Source organism: Bos indicus x Bos taurus, chromosome 2 (assembly GCF_003369695.1).
Source record: "Bos indicus x Bos taurus breed Angus x Brahman F1 hybrid chromosome 2, Bos_hybrid_MaternalHap_v2.0, whole genome shotgun sequence".
Lineage (NCBI taxonomy): Eukaryota > Metazoa > Chordata > Mammalia > Artiodactyla > Bovidae > Bos > Bos indicus x Bos taurus.
The window spans coordinates 36,963,440-36,985,662 of NC_040077.1; the positions used below are offsets into that span (position 1 = coordinate 36,963,440).

Sequence of the window (22,223 nt, forward strand, 5' to 3'; positions counted from 1 at the left end):
TGTATTGATTGGGGTGTTAGGAAACAAAGTGATATTATCTTTTATGTCTGACACTTAAAAATTATTTTTAAGGAGTCAAGCAGTCTGTCACACGGAGAAGGCAATGGCACCCCACTCTAGTACTCTTGCCTAGAAAATCCCATGGATGGAGGAGCCTGGTAGGCTGCAATCCATGGGGTCGCTAAGAGTCGGACACAACTGAGCGACTTCACTTTCACTTTTCACTTTCATGCATTGGAGAAGGAAATGGCAACCCACTCCAATGTTCTTGCCTGGAGAATCCCAGGGATGGGGGAGCCTGGTGGGCTGCCGTCTATGGGGTCGCACAGAGTCGGACACAACTGAAGTGACGTAGCATAGTCTGTCACATCTTTTTTCAGTGAACCTTTTGTAAATGTACAGTAAAGGAACTTTCTGTAGATTTGAGTATCTGTTGGAATCTGTCGCTTTTATCCTAGAGTAATAGTTCTTTTCTGGGATTGTGTTAATAAAAATAGAGACAGTTTTAGGTAGAAAATAACTCCCTATATGTATTACTACATTTGCATCAAGAATGTCCAGAAAGGGATTACTGATATAAGAGATCCTTGATACTAAGAGAGATGTCTTAAGACATTTGTGAATCCATGAATTTGTGAACTCTACTAAAGCCTTTAATATTGCAACCAAAAAGCATAAAGTATGAAAGATGAAGAGCAAGAAAGTCTGAGATCTGATACTAGGCAAGCAGTAAGTCCATTGACTAGCCACGTGTCTTTCACTGCAGTGTGGCCTCTGTTTATACCTCGGCCTCCAGGATATTGTAAATTGCGACCCATCTTGGAGTGTGGAATTGCTGTGGATGATATAATGGTAAAAGCATGAAATGACAGATGACAAGGAACTGTTGTATATTGTGTCAGTTCTTACCCTTATATTCAACTAATTATCAATCATAGATTCTTAATTGGGAATGACGTTTTTCCAAGAGGTCCCCCTTCCTTTTGCTCTTGTCTTTCCAAGAAACCATGAAATCACGTGAGACATTTTAATCATTTTTTATTTAAAAATTATAATATCAAATTATTTTGTCAAATGCTTTTTAAGACCTTATGCAGCAACTGTCTTAACGCCCTCAGATTTTGGAAGTTTCATGTTTCAATTCCTGGTAATACTTCCTCATGTAGATTTTCTCTCGGTGCCTAACTGCGTATACTGTTAAGTAATAAAACTTACCATTTTTTTCTGTATATACAACTTATGTGACATTGACCTTTTAAATGTGTGGGCCTGTACTCACAGGCTTTTGGAGTGGACATACCCTTCCAGGTCAGCAACTGCTCTTAAATTGACCTCCCCACTTTGCAGTGAGTACTTTGGGGCATTTCGAAGTCTCTTTTTTTCAGGCCTATCAATGTCCTGTTGCTTCCCCACTGATATCAATTACAGATCTTACGGATGTTGGTGGATTATCTTCTCCCACTTATTAATATGTTGTGGGGCTCATGAAGATACTTTGCTACCTTGTTTTGTTGTAAAGGCCCGTGGAATTTGATTTTGCTATCTAGTCGCGTTGCTTTTCATGAAGGGATTCAGAGAAATATAAAAATTACATCGCTCCTATCATCATCTTTTCCAAATCCTTTAAAAAAATCCTTGTGTTCCTTTTTATGTCTTGTTTTCTCTTGATCATTCTAGTCAGAATTTGTTTAATAAAATTTATTTTTAAATAATGAAGAATTCAATGTTTTTTCTCCAAGAGACCAGCTGTTGATCCTCTTCTGTCTCAGGGCAGTACAGAGGTGACTCTGTGACCAGCCTCATGGGCTGTGATGGTTGGTTAGCTCCAGGCAGTAGCACTTTCCTGTTACTCTGCCTCCAGCTAGTGCTGGCGTTGCTGCTTTGGCGATGATATTTATAGGACAAAGTTGGGGGGAAAGATGGCTACAAGTAGAAAGGTGTTTCTTCCATTTGTGTATACAAATCTCTGCTTTAAACTATGTCCCATCCTTTACTCTGGAACTCAGTTACTTCTGTTTTCTTGAGGGTTTTTAGAATTTTGTATCTTTAATGATTGGCACCATCAATTCAATTATGCAGCATTTCCAGCATTGGGAAGGGGTGGAGAAGGGGGACAGAGTTTGATGGCCTATTTAATTTGTCATCTACTAAGAACCAGATGCCTTTTCAGAGTTATAGCAAATATAGTGAAATATCGCCCATTAACTCACACTGAGGGTTTGCTAGCCCTCACCTGATAAGGGTCTTTTCTTTCTGAGCAATTAAGTTTAATAACACTGACTTTCAACCCCCTATCACAAAAGGATGTGTTTTCCCTCTGGCTAAGTTCTGTGGATATGATTTGGTAACTGCTGGTAAATGAGGGCATTTTTAAACAACATTAAAATTGGGCAGGATAACACACAATTTAACCTTTTATAGTACATTTTGAAATAGGGTTTCTCCACACTCTATTAGGATTCCCTGATAGCTCAGTTGGTAAAGAATCTGCCTGCAATGCAGGAGACCCCGGGTCGATTCCTAGTTGGGGAAGATTTGCTGGAGAAAGGGATAGGCTACCTGCTCCAGTATTCTTGGGCTTCCCTTCTAGCTCAGCTGGTAAAGAATCCACTTGCAGTGCGGGAGACCTGGGTTTGATCCCTGGGTTGGGAAAATCCCCTGGAGGAGAGCTACCCACACCAGTATTCTGTAGTATACTGTACTACACAGGAGAATTTTGTGCTATATAGTCCATGGCGTCACAAAGAGTCGGACACGACTGAGCAACTTTCACTTCACTTCACACCCTCTACTAATAAGCATTCTACATAATAGCACACATGTGTATTATTTTTGACAGGAAAAATATATATGTTTTTTAGAATATTAAATACCTCTATATTCTTATTACATGTAATATCCCTTTAAATGAGATGATCACTAATTATAAATGTGTTGTGATTTTTTTAAAAAAAATTATTTAAAAAATCTTCAGTTTGGTTTCAGTGAATTCCATAGGAAGGACGTCCCTTAAGATGCAGGCAGTTGCGGGGTTGACTTCCCACACTTTCATAGATAACAGTCAGTGAATCCAAATAGATGTAAACAGTTTGTTACTCATGGGACAGCAAGCAGCATGAGCTTCATGCTCAGATTGGTTCCCCTCTGCCACTAAGTCTTGTGAAGGCAATCTGTGATAGTGTCATAGCTGAGGAACCCTGAATTTATGATCCCCCCAATATGATAAGGGGACTCCTAGCAAAGTAGTCCGGAGAAGGCAATGGCACCCCACTCCAGTACTCCTGCCTGGAAAATCCCGTGGACGGAGGAGCCTGGTGGGCTGCAGCCCATGGGGTCTCGAAGAGTTGGACATGACTGAGCGACTTCACTTTCACTTTTCACTTTCATGCATTGGAGAAGGAAATGGCAACCCACTCCAGTGTTCTTGCCTGGAGACTCCCAGGGACGGGGGAGTCTGGTGGGCTGCCTTCTCTGGGGTCGCACAGAGTCGGACACGACTGAAGCGACTTAGCAGCAGCAGCACCAAAGTAGTCCAAGAGGAAGACGTTATCTTTGTAGGTCTTAGAACACAAACCTGCCCTTTGACTAGGAGGGAGACATTAGCTTCCAAGGAAGTTTGCAGACATCTTTGAAAAGATTGCCAGATAAAAGATGTTGTAAAAGTGTGTTTATAAACACTATATGGAGAATTACCTTCCAATCAGCAAGTTGATATGGCTTTTTATGAAAACTATGAGGCATTCTGAAACGTAGTTCTCTTTTTCTACCCATTTACCCACCGCCCCCACCCAGAAAAAACCTCAGCCTAAAATAGAACTGTCAGCTGATAAAAATACAAACAACTAAATAACACTGATCTTCCTAAACTTAATTATATTTATCTTCCTGAAACTAAAAATTAATTCTTGAAATGAGATAAAAGTTAAACTATAGGTGAATGAAGCTTACATGTACAGTTTTGGACAAACAGATGAGTTTTACTTGATACTGTGCTTTGTATCAGTTCACTTCAGTCGCTCAGTTGTGTCCGACTCTTTGCAACCCCAAGGACTGAAGCATGCCAGGCCTTCCTGTCCATCGCCAACTCCTGGAGTTTACTCAGACTTATGTCCATCAAGTCAGTGATGCCATCCAACCATCTCATCTTCTGTTGTCCCTTTCTCCTCCTGCCTTCAATCTTTCCCAACATCAGGGTCTTGATTTCAAATGAGTCAGTTCTTTGCATCAGGTGGCCGGAGTTATGGAGTTTCAGTTTTAGCATCAGTCCTTCCAATGAATATTCAGGACTGGTTTCCTTTAGGATAGACTGGTTGGATCTCCTTGCTGTCCAAGGGACTCCCAAGAGTTTTCTCCAACACCACAGTTCAAAAGCATCAATTCTTCACTGCTCAGCCTTCTTTATGGCCCAGCTCTCACATCCATACATGACTACTGGAAAAACCATAGCCTTGACTAGACAGACCTTTGTTGGCAAAGTAATGTCTCTGCTTTTTAATATGCTGTCTAGGTTGGCCATAACTTTTCTTCCAAGGAGTAAGTGTCTTTTAATTTCATGGCTGCAGTCACCATCTGCAGCGATTTTGGAGCCCAAAAAAATAGTCAATCGCTGTTTCCAGTTTCCCCATCTATTTGCCATGAAGTGATGGGACCAGATGCCATGATCTTAGTTTTCTGAATGTTGAGCTTTAAGCCAGCTTTTTCACTCTCCTCTTTCACTTTCATCAAGAGGCTCTTTAGTTCTTCTTCGCTTTCTGCCATAAGGGTGGTGTCATCTGCATATCTGAGGTTATTGATATTTCTCCCAGCAGTCTTGATTCCAGCTTGTGCTTCATCCAGACCGGTGTTTCTCATGATGTATTTTGCATATAAGTTAAATAAACAGGGTGACAATATACAGCCTTGACGTACTCCTTTTCCTATTTAGAACCAATCTGTTGTTCCATGTCCAGTTCTAACTGTTGCTTCCTGACCTGCATACAGATTTCTCAAGAGGCAGGTCAGGTGGTCTGGTATTCCCATTGTATATGAATTAGCAGATAATAAACCAAGTTTCATAAGGTTTAAAAATATAAGATGGAATTTTTATATTAAACTGAAAATCTTTATAAATGATTTTTAGGAGACTTTGTTCTCTAAATTAACATATAATAGGCTTTTCTAATTTTGTGTAGTATATTAGTGTTTGGGTAATCTGAAATTCTTGAAGAGCTTTCAGAATCTAAAGTTACTTAGAATAATCTTTCTATTGATGAATTGTTTTAATCGCACTTTATTCTGTACTACAAAGATTCATTAAAGAATTTGTAAAGAAAAGGTTCCATGTGGTAAAACAGTATTTCTGAAGATTTTTGGTTATAGTAGATAAAATTTTACTCTGCTGAAGACTTGCATGAAGCTTATAGATAGTTCTCCAGCCCTAACAGAATTTTCTAATTTCTTTTCAGAATCTCTAGGGCTGCGTAGTAAAGTTCTAAGGAAAATTGAAGAACTGAGGACAAAGGTGAAAACCCTTTCTTCTGAAATTCCTGATGAATTTATATGTCCAATAACTAGGGAGCTTATGAAAGATCCTATCATCGCATCAGGTATGTGTGATGCTATTCTAAGTTTCAGGGTGTATTATGTCCTAAGTGAGTAGATAGTGTGGACCACACAAGTTTGTTTAAATGTGGAAAATTTTCAAAATTATCATTACATTTCTCACAAGTAGTGAGACAAGTAGTTGTTTTATTCTTTTTAAAAATTCCTTAGATCTGAGGTGAACTGTTGAACACTGTGTATTTCTTTTTTTTTAATTGGAGTGTAATTGCTTTACAATGTTGTGTTAGTTTCTGCTGTACAACAAAGTGAATCAGTTATATGTATACATATTATATATATCCCCTCCCTCTGAACCTCCCTTCACCACTCTCCAATCCTACCCTCTAGGTCATCACAGGTGCCAAGTTGAGCTCCCTGTGCTATACAGCAGCTTCCCGATAGTGTGCGTGTGTGTGTGTGTGTGTGTGTGAATGAATCCTGATCTCTCAGTTCATCCCGCTGTCCCCTTCCTCGCACTGTGTCCGCATGTCCATTCTCTTAATCTACGTCTCTTTTCCTGCCCTGCAAAATAGTTCATCTGTAGCATTTTTTCCTGGATTCCACATGTACGCGTTAATATACGATACTTGTTTTTCTCTTTTTGACTTACTTCACTCTGTACAACAGACTCTAGGTCCATCTGCTTCTCTGCAAATGACCCAATTTCATTCATTTTTCTGGCTGAATAATATTCCTGTGTGTGTGTGTGTATACACACACACATACCGTAACTTCTTGATCCATTCATGTGTCATTGGACATTCAGGTTGCTTCCACATCCTGGATGTTGTAAATAGTGGTGCAGTTAATGTCTTTTTTTTTTCCACTTTTTTTTATAAAAACAGTCACCTAACATAAAATTTACGATCTTTTTTTTTTTTTTTTTTTAGTTCTACCAGTTTATTGCTACCAACCCATGATCCTCCACCCTCATGCACACATGCTCAGTCATGTAACCCCTTGGACTGCAGCCTGCCAGGCTCTTCTGTCCATGGACTTTTCCAGGCAAGAATACTGGAGTGGGTTGCTATTTCCTTCTCCAAAATTTATGATCTTAATCATATTTAAGGATACAGTTCGGTAGTGTTAAGTATATTCACATTATTGTGAAACAGAAATAGATTGCCAACACTTTTCATCTTATAAAACTGAAACTCTGTGCCCATGTAAACAACTTCCCTTTTCCCTCTCTCTCCAGCCTCTGGTCAAAGAAGGCAATGGCAACCCAATCCAGTACTCTTGCCTGGCAAATCCCATGGATGGAGGCGCCTGGTAGGCTGAGGTCCATGGGGTTGCTAGGAGTCAGACACAACTGATTGACTTCACTTTCACTTTTCACTTTCCCACATTGGAGAAGGAAATGGCAACCCACTCCAGTGTTCTTGCCTAGAGAATCCCAGGGACGGGGGAGCCTGGTGGGCTGCCGTCTCTGGGGTCGCACAGAGTCAGACATGACTGAAGCGAGTTAGCAGCAGCAGCAACCAGCCTCTGGTAACTACTGTTCTACTTTCTGATTCTATGAATTTGACTACTTTAGAGAACTCAGATAAAGTTGAATCATACATTTATCTTTTTGTGACTGGCTTAACATAATAACTTCAAAATTTATCCATGTTGTGGGATTTCCTTTTTGAAGACTAAATAATATTCATGGTGTGTGTATACCACATTTTGTTTATTCGTTTATCCACTGATGGAGATTAGGGTTGCTTTCACTTCCTGGCTATGTGAATAGTGCTGTTTTGAATATGAGTGTGCAGATGTCTCTGAGACCCTGCATTCATTTCTTTTGGATATATGCCAAGAAGTGAAATGGCTATATCATACAGTAGTTGTGTTTGTGATTTTTTTTTGAGGAACCTCTATAATGTTTTCCATACAAGTTACACCTTTTTACAATTTTACAATCTCACCAAACTCCCCACAAGAGTTCAGATTTCTCCATATCCTTATCAACACTTGTTATTTTCTGTTGTTTTGATTGTGAATATTTGTATTCACAGTGTCTCCTTGTGGTTTTTATTTGAATTTCTTAAATGGTTAAAGATGTTAAATATCTTGTCACATGTTTAATGGCATTGGTATATCATTTTTGGAGAAATGTCTTTCCAGTTCCTTTGGACATTTTTTAAATGGGTTATTTGATTTTTTTATTGTTGACTTGTAGCAGTTCTTTGCATATTCTGGATATTAATCCCTTATCAGGTATATGATTTATAGAAGTTTACTTCTATTTCATAGGTTGTCTTTTTTTTTCAGTTTATTTTATTGGAGTATAATTGCTTTACAATGTTGTGTTCGTTTCTGCTGTACAACAAAGTGAGTCAGCTATATGTTTACATGTATCAGCTCCCTCCCGAACCTCCCCTCCCGTCTCTCTAGGTCATCTTTCCCTATGCTCCCTATAACTTCTCACTAGCTATCTGTTTTATACGTGGTAGTGTATATATGTCAATGCTGCTTTCCCAATTTGTCTCACCCTCCGCTCCCCGCCATGTCGACATATCCATTGTTTCCATCTAGGTCTCTGTTCATCTATGTATACTGTTCCTAGATTTCGTATATATGCATTAATGTATAATATTTTCCTTTCTGACTTATTTCACTCTATATGGCATACTCTAGGTCCATGTGTATCTCTACAAATGACCCAATTTCATTCATTTTTATAGCTGAGTAATATTCATTGTGTGTGTGTGTGTGTGTATGTATATATATATCACATATTTATCAATTCACATGACAATGAACATTTAGATTGCTTCCGTCCCCTGGTTATCATAAATAGTCCTACAGTGAACATTGGGGTACATAAGTCTTTTTGAATTATGATTTTCTCAGGGTTTATGTGCAGTAGTGGGGTTATTGAGTCATATGGTAGTTATATTTTCAGTTTTTTAAGAAACCTCCGAACTGTTTTCCATAGTGGCTGTATCAATTTACATTTCCACCAACAGTGCAAGAGGGTTCCCTTTTATCCACATCCTCTTCAGCATTTATTGTTTGTAGATTTTATGATGATGACCATTCTGACCAGTGATAAATCATTGTAGTTTTGATCTGCATTTCTCTAATAACTAGTGATGCTGAGCATCTTTTCCTGGGTTTATTGGCCATCTAATTGATTTCTCCATCAAATCTGAATGAGGGTATTGCTGGATAGAATATTTTGATTGTAGGTTCTTCCCTTTCATCACTTTAAATATATCATGCCATTCCCTTCTGGCTTGTAGAGTTTTTGTTGAGAAATCAGCTGATAGCCTGTTGGGAGTTCCCTTGTATGTTATTTGTAATTTTTCCCCTATGTTGTTTTTAATATTTTATCTTTGTCTTTAATTTTTGTCAGTTTGATTACTTTGTGTCTTGGTATGTTCCTCCTTGGGTTTTTTCTGCCTGGGATTCTCTGTGCTCCTGGACTTGGTTGACTATTTCCCTTCCACTGTTTGGGAATTTTTCAGCTATCTCATCAAATATTATCTCAGGTCCTTCCTCTCTCTCTCTTCCTTCTGCCTCAGTTACTCTATTACTGAATCCTTCTAGTGTATTATTCATCTCTGTTTGTTTGTTCTTTAGTTTTTCTAGGTTTTGATAAACATTTCTTGTATCTTCTCCATTGTTTTCCCGAGATCCTGGATCATCTTCACTATCATTATTCAAAATTCTTTTTCTGGAAGGTTACCTATCTCTACTTCATTTAATTGAAGCCAGGAAGGTTGATTCTTCCAGCTCCATTTTTCTTTCTCAAGATTGCTTTGGCTAATTGGTGTCTTTTTGTTTCCATATAAATATTTAAAATTTTTGTACTGGTTCTGTGAGAAATGCCCTTGGTAATGTGATGAGGATTGCATTAAATCTGCAGATTGTTTAGGGTAGTCTAGTCATTTTTTCAATATTGATTCTTTCAATCCAAGAACATATTATATCTCTCTGTGTCATCTTTGATTTCTTTCATCAGTGTCTTACAGCTTTCTGCATACAGGCTTTTGTCTCCATAGGTAGGTTTATTCTGAGGTATTTTATACTCTTTGTTGCAGTGGTAAGTGGGATTGTTTCCTTAATTTCTCTTTCTTATTTTTTGGTAGTTAGTTTATAGGAATTCAAGGGATTTCTGTGTATTGATTTTGTATCTTGTGACTTTACTACATTCACTGAATAGCTCTAGTAATTTTCAGATGTTATCTTCAGGGTTTTCTATGTATAGTATCGTGTTGTCTGCAGACAGTGACAGTTTTACTTCTTTTTCAATCTGGATTCCTCTCATTTCTTTTTCTTCTCTGATTGATATGGCTAGGACTTCCAAACTAAATTGAATAATAATGGTGAGAATGCACACCCTTGTCTTTTTAGACCTTAGAGGAAGTACTTTCAGTTTTTCACCATTGAGAATATTTGTTGTTGTTCTGTTTTATATGGCCTTTATTGTGTTGAGGTAGGTTCCTTTCATACCAATTTTCTGAAGAGTTTTTTTCATAAATAGGTGATGAAGTCTGTCAGAAGCTTCTTCTGCATTCTTTGAGATTATCATATGATTTTTATCTTTCAATTTGGTAATGTGGTATATCACATTGATTTGTGTATATTGAAGAATCCATGCATCCTTGGGATAAACTTAACTTGATCATAGTGTATGATCCTTTTTATGTGTTATTGGATTCTGTTTGCTAGTATTTTTTGAGGATTTTTGTGTCTGTGTTCATCAGTGTTATTAGTCTGTAATTTTCTTTTTGATATCTTTGTTTAATTTTGGTATCAGGGGATGGTGGCCTCAGAATGAGTTTGGGAGTATTCCTCCCTCTGCAGTTTTTTGGAAGTGTTTGAGAAGAATAGGTGCTAACTGGTCTCTAAAAATTTGATAGAACTCACCTATGACGCCATCTGGTCCTGGACTTTTGTTTGTTGGAGGGTTTTTAATTATGGTTTCAATGTTATGACTTGAGATTAGTCCATTGATATTTTCTGTTTCTTCATGCTTCAGTCTTGGTGGGTTGTACCTTTCTCAGAATTTGTCCATTTCTTCTGGGTTGTCCATATTATTTGCATGCAGTTGCTTGTAGTAGTCTCTTAATAATCCTTTGTATTTCTGTAGTGTCAGTTGTAACTTCTCCTTTTTCATATTTAATATTATTGATTTGAATCTTCTTCCTTTTTTTCTTGATGAGTTTGGCTAAAGGTATAAACCTTTAATCTTCTCAAAAAATCAGCTTTAGTTTTCTTGATCTTTACTGTTGTTTTCTTCATTTCTGTTTCATTTATTTCTTCTCTGATCTAACTGGAGTTTTTCAGGTCTTCTTTCTCTAGTTGTTTTACGTGTAACATTAGGTTGTTTATAGTAGATTTTTCTTGTTTCTTGAGGTGATAATTGGTTGTGTTTATGTTGTCATTTGTTGCTATCTATTTTTTAAAATTTCCTCTTGAATTTCTTCTCCAAATTTTTGAGTATTTAGTACTAAATAAACGTGTTTGTGTTTTTTGTAGTTTTTTTTTTTTCCCCCTGTAATTGATTTCCAGTCTCATAGTGTTGTGGTAAAAAAAGATGCTTGATATAATTCCAATTTTCTTAAGTTTACTGAGGCTTCATTTATAACCCAAGATGCGATCTATCCTGGAGAATGTTCCATGTACACTTGAGAAGAAAGTGTATTCTGCTGGTTTTGGATGGAATGTCCTATGTATATCAGTTATGTCTAGCTGATGTAATGTTTCATTTAAGGCTTGTTTTCCCTTATTAATTTTCTATCTGGATGATCTGTCCATTGGTGAAAGTGGAGTGTTAAAAGTACCCCACTTTTACTGGGTTACTGTTAATTTCCCCTTTTATGGCTGTTAACATTTGCTTTTTGTTTTGAGCTGCTCCTCTGTTGGGTGCATAATATTTAAAATTGTTTTATTTTCTTCTTGGATTGATCCCTTGATCATTATGCAGTGTCCTTCCTTCCTTCTGGTAGTCTTTAAAGTCTGTTTTTTTCTGATATGAGTATGCTACTCTAGCTTTATTTTGATTTCCATTTGCATATAATATCTGTTTCCATTGCCTCACTTCCAATCTGTGTGTGTCCCTAGATCTGAAGTGGGTCACTTGTAGACAGCATATATAAGGGTCTTGTTTTTGTATCCATTCAACTATTTTGTATCTTTTGGTGGGAGCATGTAATCCAGATCCATGTATGGTAATGATTGATATGTATGTTCCTATTACCATTTTCTTAATTATTTTGGGTTTTTGTAGGTCTTTTTCTTATTTTGCACATAGAGAAGTTCATTTGGCATTTGCTTTAAAGCTGGTTGATCGTACTGAATTCTCTTAGCTTTTGTTTGTCTGTAAAACTTTTGATTTCTCTGTTCCGTTCTGGGTAGAGTATTCTTTTTTTCTTTTTTTTATTATTTTATTTTATTTTTAACTTTACAATATTGTATTGGTTTTGCCATATATCAACATGAATCCGCCACAGGTATACACGTGTTCTTTGTCGGCCTTCCCTTTCATCACTTTACGTATACCCTCGCAGAGTATTCTGGCCTACAGTTTCTGGTGAAAAATCAGCTGATAACCTTATGGGGATTCTCTTGCATGTTGTTTGTTGCTTTTTCCTTGCTGCTTTTAATATTTTTTCTTTGAATGTAGTTTTTGTTAGTTTGATTACTATGTCTCTGTGTGTTTCTCCTTGGGTTTATCCTGTGTGGGAAACTGTGCTTCCTGCACTTGAGTGACTATTTCCTTTCCCATGTTAGCTAAGTTTTTGACTATAATCTTTCAAATATTTTCTCAGACCCTTTATCTTTCTCTTTTTCTTCTGAGACCCCTATGAAACAAATGTTAGTGCATTTAATGTTGTCCCAGAGGCCTCTGAGACTGTCCTCGTTTCATTCTTTTCTTTTATTCTGCCCCTCAGTAGTTATTACCATCATTCTATCTTCCGGCTCACTCACTTGTTCTGCTTCAGTTATTCTGTTGATTTGTCTGGCATATTTTTCATTTCAGTTATTGTGTTGTTCATCACTGTCTGTGTGTCCTTTAGTTCTTCTAGGTCCTTGTTAAACATTTCTTCTGTTTTCTTGATCCATGCCCCCATTCTGTTTCTGAGATTTTGGATCATCTTTACTGTCAGTACTCTGAATTCCTTTTCAGGTAGGTTGGCTATTTCCTCTTCATTAATTTGGTCTTTGGTTATTGCTCCTTCATCTGTACCATATTTTTGGATGTCTCTTTTTTTTTTGATCAGGGTGTGGTCTATATTTCTATCTTGCTCATTGTTTGGCCTAAGGCATCCAGCACTGGAGTTCGCAGGCAGTTGGGTGGAACTAGGTATTGGTACCAAGATGGGGACCTCTGGGGGATCTGTTGCTGATTAATATTCTCTGGGGTCTGAAGTTCTCTGTTAGTACAGTGGTTTGAATTTGGTGCTCCTACCACAGGAGCTCAGACCCAACCCTGGCCTGAGAGCCAAGACCCTGGTTACTCAGGGATTCGCCCATCTCCTTAGGTGTTCAAAGCCCTCCACCGGCACCTTGTAGGTGCCCTAGTTGTGATGAGCTGCAAGCTCTGCATCCTCCTACTTGGGCATCTTGAAGGAAGTGCCTGTTTGAACCTTTGGGGTGAGGTGCCATTACCCTGTGACCCTGACTAGAGGGGATTAACGAGTCCCTAGAGCATTAGAGATTGCATTATAGGTGTTGTGAGCCAAGTCCTTACAGACGAGTCTGAAGGGAGAAACCTTTGCACTGGGGCACCTGGGTGTCTCTCATCCCAGGGCTCCTTGCAAATGTCATATATTTCTTAATGAATAAAATTGGATAGAGCAGGTTTGGATAAGATTAGAGAAAAAGGAATACATTTTACAAACTTAACTAAAACTTGTGGAATATGTATTTTGTTACTGGAATGTAACATCAAAATGTTTTCTGAGAGAGATTCTTGAGATCTGTCATTTGTCTATCATGAATTTAAAAACCTTTACAGAAATAAGAATTTAGAGATCATAAAGTTACATCCTTCTGCATGGTTTCCTAGTCTTTGTCAATGAACGTAGACATACATACTTTATGATAATCAGCAGATCTGTATTAAGTTGTGCTTTCATTTTTGTTTGACTATTCTGAATATTGACTTAGTCTACATAATTTTCATTTTTAATAACTTTATTCCATTATGGCTTAGTGCTACAATTAAACTCTTCCACTATTTGGTGTATGTATATGTTTGAGAAGCTTTATATTGTGAATAGCCATGCACTGCTCAGGCTTCCGGGGTGGCTCAGATGATAAAGAGTCCTCCTGCAGTGTGGAGACCTGGGTTCGATCCCTGGGTTAGGAAGAACCTCTGGAGAAGGGGATGGCAGCCTACTCCAGTATTGCCTGGTGAATGTGCATGGACAGAGGAGCCTGGTGGGCTACAGCCCGTGGGGTCACAAAGAGTCCGACATGACTGAACGACTAAGTACAGCACAGCTGTCGTGGTAGTCCTTTCTTCGTGTTACCAATTATTCAGTGGTGTTTTCATGGCATGTATGCCCCAAAGCAGAGTTAACCTATCAGAGAATATCTTATAATCATTAAAAAGAACAGTTTTGATAGTTCTTGTCAGATTTGTTATTAGATTGTTTCCTAGAAAACAAATTTTAGAGTGCTACCAGAAATGTATTTAAGTGTACCTGTTTTTCTGGTTTTGCGATCATTGAGTTTTAGAACTCATTTATTTTTGTAAATTTAATAGTTGTTTGAAAGCTACTCTTATTGCTAGGGAGGCAATACTTTTTTCTACATGACAGGTTACCATTTAAATATGACTTGGTAAACAATATAAATTACATTAAGGACTTAAATATTGCCCTTATATTTTTTGTCTGCATTATTAGTGAAACTAATCACATGGAATCTTATTTTCTTAGTATCGTTTTAATATATTTGATGGCTTCTACTTACTCTGAACTTTTGTAGGCAGAAGCATTTTTATTTATACAAGTATAAACATTTTCTTCTAGTTTTTAAAAAATGCTTAGTTCTCTTGCATTTGTGATTTTATGTTTGCTCTGAGGTATGATTGAACCAGAGCATATCTTTCTATTTTCTGCAGATATTCTTTTTTAATTGTAAAATATCCTCATTGGACTAAAATTTTTTAAATACAGGTATATGTATATAAAGTGACATATACCTGTATTTAAAAATTTTTAATCCAATGAGGATTTTATAAAGTGAGTCATCTCATCCATCTGGTCTGATGTCCCAGGTACGAAAGACAAGAACTAATACCAGTTCAGCATATAATTCTAGATATTTTTTCTGTGTATTCTTAATTTTAGATACCAGTGTAATCAATATATTTTTACACAACTGGACTTTATACTGTTCTCTATCACGTCTTTTTTCTTTTGTTGCTGAAATGTTCATGAACGTTTGCCTACTTCTCAGTATGTAGTCATCCCTAAATGCTGTTTTAATTTTTCTTGATTTAGTTCCCATGGAAAGAGGAAGGCATAATGTTATCTATTGACAGTTTACTCTTTTTAAAGACTGACTAGTATTCAGGTGTATTAGTGTCCTCTATTTCATTCCCTGTTGATTCTTTATTACTATAAATGTGTTAGGGAACAACATTGTTTAAATTTATCTTGTCCTCTTAGTCTTAATGTGAATGTTTCTGTTGAAAGAAATTACCTAAAACTTCGATTACTGAAGAAAGATACTGACAAAGTATCCTTTCAACATCATATGGGGTCCCTAGTTCCCATGTCTTTGCTTATACTCAGTATTAGCAATCTTTTAAACTTTCTCATTCTAATAAGTGAAAAGTAATCTCAGTTTGTATTTCTTTGTATTATATTGAGTTTGAACATTTTAAATGTTTTTAGTCATTTATAATTTCTTATGTGACTCTCTTTCATGAGCATTTAATTCAATTTAGTTCCATTATTTTTAGTTTTTATTATTTAATAAGAAATACTCTTATAGGAGGCAGTATGATCTAATAGTTGAGCACACGCACTGAAGATCCAGACTGCCTGGTTCTGAATTTATTTCATTACTTTACTTGCTGTGTTACCTCATGGAGGACTATATATTTTCCCTCATGTACAAAATAGGATGCTAGCACTAAATCTCATGAATTCTTATAAGCATCAAATGAGTTAATGCATGTTAAGTACTTTACAAGACCAGCACTCAATCAACATCAGTAAGTTTGAGCAAAATTCCAGGCGATGGTAAAGGACGGGAAGTCTGACTTGCTGCAGTCCATGGGGTCGCAGAGTCAGACACTAATGAGCAACTGAACAACAAGAATGAAATGTTCTATGAGCATAGTAATGGTTGTATTTTTTTGGCTTTAGTATATCAGAACCTTTATTTGCAGTTGAAAGAAACTCAATTTGAATTAGGTTAAACAGAAATGGTAATTAATTTATTAAAAAGTTATTGTAAGTGTGTCTCTTGAAACACTTGCACTGGAAACTTGAATGTAGTCGTGGTACTGTTTCTTATCTATTCAGAGGCTTCTGAATATTCACCTTCTGTGATATTCAGTATGCCTTTTCCATGTGGTAGAAAAACAAGAGCACCGGTAGGTCCCAAATTTTACGTTTTACAATTTCAGCAACCAGAGAGAGACCATTCTGACGTTTCTTTCTAGTGTCAACTCCAAAAATCCCTGAGGCTTCAAATCTGAGCTAGCAGCCTATCCCAGTGGTAGTCTCTTCAGGAATGAGGTGTGGTACTGAGATTTATCTAACTATGGAGAGTAAGATTTTATATCAATGGGGGCACATCATATGGAGGATAGAGGTGGAGAGACAGTTTCCAAAAAAGGGGTACAAACCAAATAATAAATATTCCTAGTTACTTATTTTTGATGAAGATTTAGAAAAAATTTTTATTGAAATACAGTTGCTTTTTCTACTGTAGAGCGAAATCAATCAGCTATACATATACAGATATCTACTCCCTTTTGGACTTTCTTCTGATTCAGGTCATCACAGAGCCTTAAGTATGAGTTCCCTCTGCTATACAGTATGTTCTCATTAGTATGGCTGAGTTTCTTTGTTGTTATAGTATCAATAGTGTATATGTGTCAATCCCAATCTCCAGTCCCACCACCTCTTTGCCCCTTGGTATCCCTATTTTTGTTCTCTACATCTGTGTCTATTTCTACCTTGCAAGTAAGATTATCTGTACCATTTTTCTAGGCTCCATATATGTTAATTTATGATACTTGTTTTTCTCTTTCTGACTTCACTCTGTGCGATATTCTTTAGGTCCCTCCATGTCTCTACAAATGACTCAATTTTGTTACTTTTTATGGCTGAGTAAGATTCCATTGTATATATATACCACATCTTATTTATCCATTTCTGTGTTCATGGACATTTAAGTTACTTCCATGTCCTGGCTGTTGTAAACAGTGCTGATGTGAACACTGGGGTGCATATATCTTTGAATTATGATTTTCTCTGAGTATATGCCCAGTAGTGAGATGCCTGGGTCATATGGGAGTTCTTTTTTTAGTTTTTAAGAAAACTTTGTACTGTTTTCCATAGTGGCTATATCAGTTTACACTCCCACCAGCAGTGCATGAGGGTTCCCTTTTCTTCATACTCTCCAGTGTTTATTGTGTGTAGATTTTTTTTTAACAATGATTTATGTATTCAGTTTGGTCCATGCTGGGTCTTGTTGCTCTTCAGGCTTTTCTCTAATTGTGATGAGTAGGGGGAAGGGGCTACTCTAGTTATGGAGCATGGGCTTCTCATTATGGTGGCTGCTCTTGCAGAGCACAGGTTCCAGGATGCGCAGGCCTCCGTAGGTGCAGCAGGTGGGCTCAGTAGTTGCGGCTCCTGGGCTCAGAGCACAGGCTCAGTCAGTAACTGTGGCTCGTGGCCTTAGTTGCCCAGTGGCATGTGGGATTTTCTAGGATGGGGATTGAACCCTTGTCTCCTGCATTGTCAGGCAGATTCATTACCACGGACACACCAGGGAAGCCCTGTAGATTTATTTTTGATGCTGGTCACTCTGACTGGTGTGAGGTGATACCTCATAGTGGTTTTAATTTGCATTGCTCTAATAATGAGTGGTGTTGAACATCTTTGCATGTGGTTGATGGTCTTGTGTATGTCTCCTTTGGAGAAGTGTTTGTTTTGGTGTCTTATGCCCACGTTTTGATTGGGTTGTTTATTGATTTGAGTTGCATGAACTGCTTATGTATCTTGTGGAGAGTAATCCTTTGATAGTTACTTCATTTGCTATTATTTTCTTCCATTCAGAGGGTTTTCTTTTTGTCATCTTTATGGTTTCCATTGCTACATTTAATTAGGTCCAATTGTTTATTTTTGTTTCCATTACACTAGGAGGAGTGTTCTTCCTATGTTTTCCTCTGAGAGTTTTCGTGTCTGGTCCTGCATTCAGATCTTTAATCCATTTTGAATTTATTTTTGTGTATATGGTTAGAGAGTGGTCTAGTTTCATTCTTTTACATGTAGCTGCCTAGTTTTCCCAACACTATTTATTGACAAGGCTGTCTTTTCTCCATTGTGTATTTGAATCCTCTGTCATAGATTAGGGGACCACAGGTGCGTGGGTTCATCTCTGGGCTTCTGTCCAGTTCCATTGATCTATAGATCTGTTTTTGTGACAGTACCATACTGTCTTGATTACTGTAGCTTTGTAGTATAGTCTGAGGTCAGGAAGCTTGATTCCTCCAACACCACTTTTCTTTCTCAAGATTGCTGTGGTTATTTCTGGTCTTTCATGTTTCCATACAGATTGTAAAATTTTTTGTTTTATCTTTGTGAAAAATGCACTTGGTAATTTGATAGGAATTACATTGCATCTGTACATTGCTTTGGGTAGTATAGTCATTTCCACAATATTGATTCTTACAATTGAAGATCGTAGTATATCTCTCCATCTGTTTGTGTCATTGCTTTCTCTCATCTGTGTCTTAAGAGTTTTCTGTATACAGGTCTTTTCACTCCTTTGGTAGGCTTATTCCTAGGTATTTTTTAATGTTACTAGTTTTTAATTGGAGCATAATTGCCTTACAATGTTGTGTTAGTTTCTGCTGTACAATATTGTGACTCAGCTGTAAGTGTACCTATATTTGCTCCCTCTTGAGCCTCTTTTTTACCCCCACCATCCCACCCTACTAGATCATCACAGAGCACCCAGCTGAGCTCCTGGTGTAATATAGCAGCTTCCCACTAGCTATTTATTTTATAAATGGTAGTATATATATGTTCGTGCTGCTCTCTCAGTTCACCCCACCCTCTCCTTCCCCTGCTGTGTCCACAAGTCCATTCTCTATGTCTGCATCACTATTCTTTTGCCCTGCAAATAGGTTCATTAGTACCATTTTTCTAGAATACACACAGAAGTGTTAATATGCACTGTTAGTTTTTCTGGCTTGACTTTACTGTATGACTGATTCTAGATTCATGCACATCACTACAAATGATCCAGTTGCTTTCCTTTTTATGGCCATGGAATGATATTCCATGGTATATATGTACCACAACTTCTTCATCCATTCATCTGTCAGTGGACATCTAGTTTGCTTCCGTGTCCTGGCTATTGTAAATAGTGCTACAGTGAACACTGGGTACATACAGTGGGATTGCTCAGTCCATATAATACTGTCTTTTTTTTTTTTTAAGGAAAGTCCATACTGTTCTCCTTCGTGGCTGTTATCACTTTATATTCCCACCAACAGTGCAAGAGGTTTCCCCTTTTTTTTTTTAATTTAATTTTATTTTTAAACTTTACAATATTGTATTGGTTCTGCCATATATCAAAATGAATCCACCACAGGCATACATGTGTTCCCCATCCTGAACCCTCCTCCCTCCCCGTACCATCCCTCTGGTGCACCAGCCCCAAGCATCCAGTATCGTGCATCGAATCTGGACTGGCGACTCATTTCATATATGATGATATACATATTTCAATGCCATTCTCCCAAATCATCCCACCCTCTCCCTCTCCCACAGAGTCCAAAAGACTGTTCTATACATCAGTGTCTCTTTTGCTGTCTCGTATACAGGGTTAAGAGGATGTGGAGAAAAGGGAACCCTCTTAACACTGTTGGTGGGAATGCAAACTAGTACAGCCATTATGGAGAACAGTGTGGAGATTCCTTAAAAATCTGGAAATAGAACTGCCTTATGATCCAGCAATCCCACTGCTGGGCACACACACTGAGGTTTCCCCTTTCTCCACATCCTCTCCAGCATTTATTTTTTGTAGATTTGACGATGGCCATTCCTATCAGTGTGAAGTGATAGTTCAATGTAGTTTTGATATGCATTTTTCTAATAATGAGCAATGTTGAGCATCTTTTCATGTGTTTGGTGGTTTTCTGTATATTTTCTTTGGAGAATGTCTGTTTATGTCTTCTGCCCACTTTTTGATTGGGTTGCCTGTTTATCTGGTATTGAGCTATATAAGCTCCTTGCATATTTTGGAGATTAATCCTTTGTCAGTTGCTTCATTTGCAAATATTTTCTCCCATTTTGAGGGTTTTTTATCTTGCTAATGATTACTTTTGGTGTGCAAAAGCAAGTTTAATTAGGTTCCATTTATTTTTGTATTTATTTCCATTACTCTAGGAAGTGGATCAAAGATCTTGCTGCAATTTATTTCAGAGTGTTCTGCCAATGTTGTCCTCTAGGAGTTTTATATTTCCTAGTCTTATATTTAGGCCTTTACTCCATTTTGTGTTTATCTTTGTGTATGGTGTTAGGAAGTGTTCTGATTTCATTCTTTTACATATGGCTGTTCAGCTTTCCCAACACCACTTACTGATGAGGATTTCTTTTCTCCATTGTATGTTCTTTCCTCCTTTGTCAAATTTAAGATGCCCACAGGTGCATGAGTTTATCTCTGGGCTTTCCATCTTGTTCCATTGATGCGTGTTTCTATTTTTGTGCCAGTACCATACTGTCGTGATAACTGTTGTTTTGTAGTATAGTCTAAAGTCAGGAAGGTTGATTCCTCCAGCTCCATTTTTCTTCTCAAGGTTGCTTTAGGTATTCAGGGTCTTAATTCCATACAAATAGTAAAAATTTTTATTCTAGTTTTGTGAAAAACGCCCTTGGTAATTCAATAGGGATTGCATTCAATCTGCAGATTGCTTAGGGTAGTTATTTTCACAGTATTGATTCTTTCAATCCAAGAATATAGTATATTCTCCATTGTGTCGTCTTTGATTTCTCTCATCAGTGTCTTATTTTCTGCATACATGTCTTTTGTCTCTATGGGTAGGTTTATTCCCAGATATTTTATTCTTTCTGTTGCAGTGGTGAGTGGGATTGTTTCCTTAATTTCTCTGATTTTTTGTTGTTTGTGTATCAGAATGCAAGGGATTTCTATATATTAATTTTGTATCCTGCAACTTTACTAAATTTTCTGTGTACAGTATTGGGCTTCCCTGGTGGCTCAGACAGGTTAAAAAAAAAAAAATGCCTGCAATGCAGGTGACCCGAGTTTGACGCCTGTGTTGGGAAGAGCCCCTGGAGAAGGGAATGGCTACCCACTCCAGTATTCTTGCCTGGAGAATTCCATGGACAGAAAGAATGGGCAGGCATAGTATACTGTCATCTGCAGTCAAGAGTTTTCTTTCTTTTCCAATCTGGATTCCTGTTACGTTTCTTCTCTGCTTGCCTGACTAGGACTTCCAATAATAGTGGCAAGAGTGAGCACCCTTTCTTGTTCCTGATCTCAGAGGAAATACTTTCAGTTTTCACCATTGAGTGGCCTTTAATATGTTGAGTTAGGTTCCTTCCATGCCTAATTTCTGGTGAGTTTTTATCATATATAGTTGTTGAATTTTGATGAAAGCTTTTCCTGCATCTATTGAGATTACCATATAGTTTTTATCTTTCAGTTTCTTATTTTTTGTCTCACATTGATTTGTGTGTATTCATGCTCAGGATATATCCCACTTGATCATGTTGTGATCCTTCTTGATGAAATTTTAAATAGGTTTGTTTTTGTGCTTTTTCTGATAGCTTGTTATTAACATGTAGAAAGGCAACAGATTTCTATATCCTGTAGGCTTATTTTATTCTAATTTTTTGGTGGAGACTTTAGGGTTATGCTATATATAGTATCCTGTCATCTGCAGATGTGGGTTTTCCTTCTTCCCTGGCAGTTTGGTTGCCTTTTCTTTTCTTGTCAGATAGCTGTGGCTAGGACTTCTAATACTGGGTTAAATAGATGTGGCAGGAGTGTGGACATCCTTCTCTCTTGATTTTAGAGGAAAGGCTTTCAGCTTTTATCCACTGTGTATGATGTTAACTGTTGTTTTTCATAAATAGACTTTTATGTTGAGATGTCCCCTCTATACACAACTTTTATATTTTAAGTTTGTATCCTGCAACTTTGTTAAATTTGTTGTGTGTGTGTGTATGGGGGTGATGGCTGGGAATCTGAATTACCTTCTTTACATGTTGCTAGATTTGAATTTTTTATCATCTTAAAATATTCTTACTGGAATCACTTAATGTATGTTGTCTCGAATTTTGTCTCATTCATTTCAGTCTTGGCTCTCTTGTTTTCTTAATAGCTCCATGGTATACTTCTTTCATTTTATGTATTTAAAATAAACATAAGTGTACATCTTGAACTTTCACATAATGAAAAGTCAAGAAGTGTAGTCTATG

General features: G+C 37.3%; 1 protein-coding gene across 3 annotated transcripts in view; it reads left to right on the top strand.

Moving 5' to 3' along the window:
• WDSUB1 (WD repeat, sterile alpha motif and U-box domain containing 1) overlaps positions 1–22,223 on the top strand; it is a 68,942-nt gene that overhangs the window by 36,058 nt on the left and 10,661 nt on the right. For all 3 annotated transcript variants that reach the window (XM_027560059.1, XM_027560069.1, XM_027560077.1), the window contains one exon: positions 5,445–5,585. In XM_027560059.1, coding sequence (XP_027415860.1) covers positions 5,445–5,585 — 141 coding nt within the window. The remainder of the gene's footprint in view (positions 1–5,444; positions 5,586–22,223) is intronic.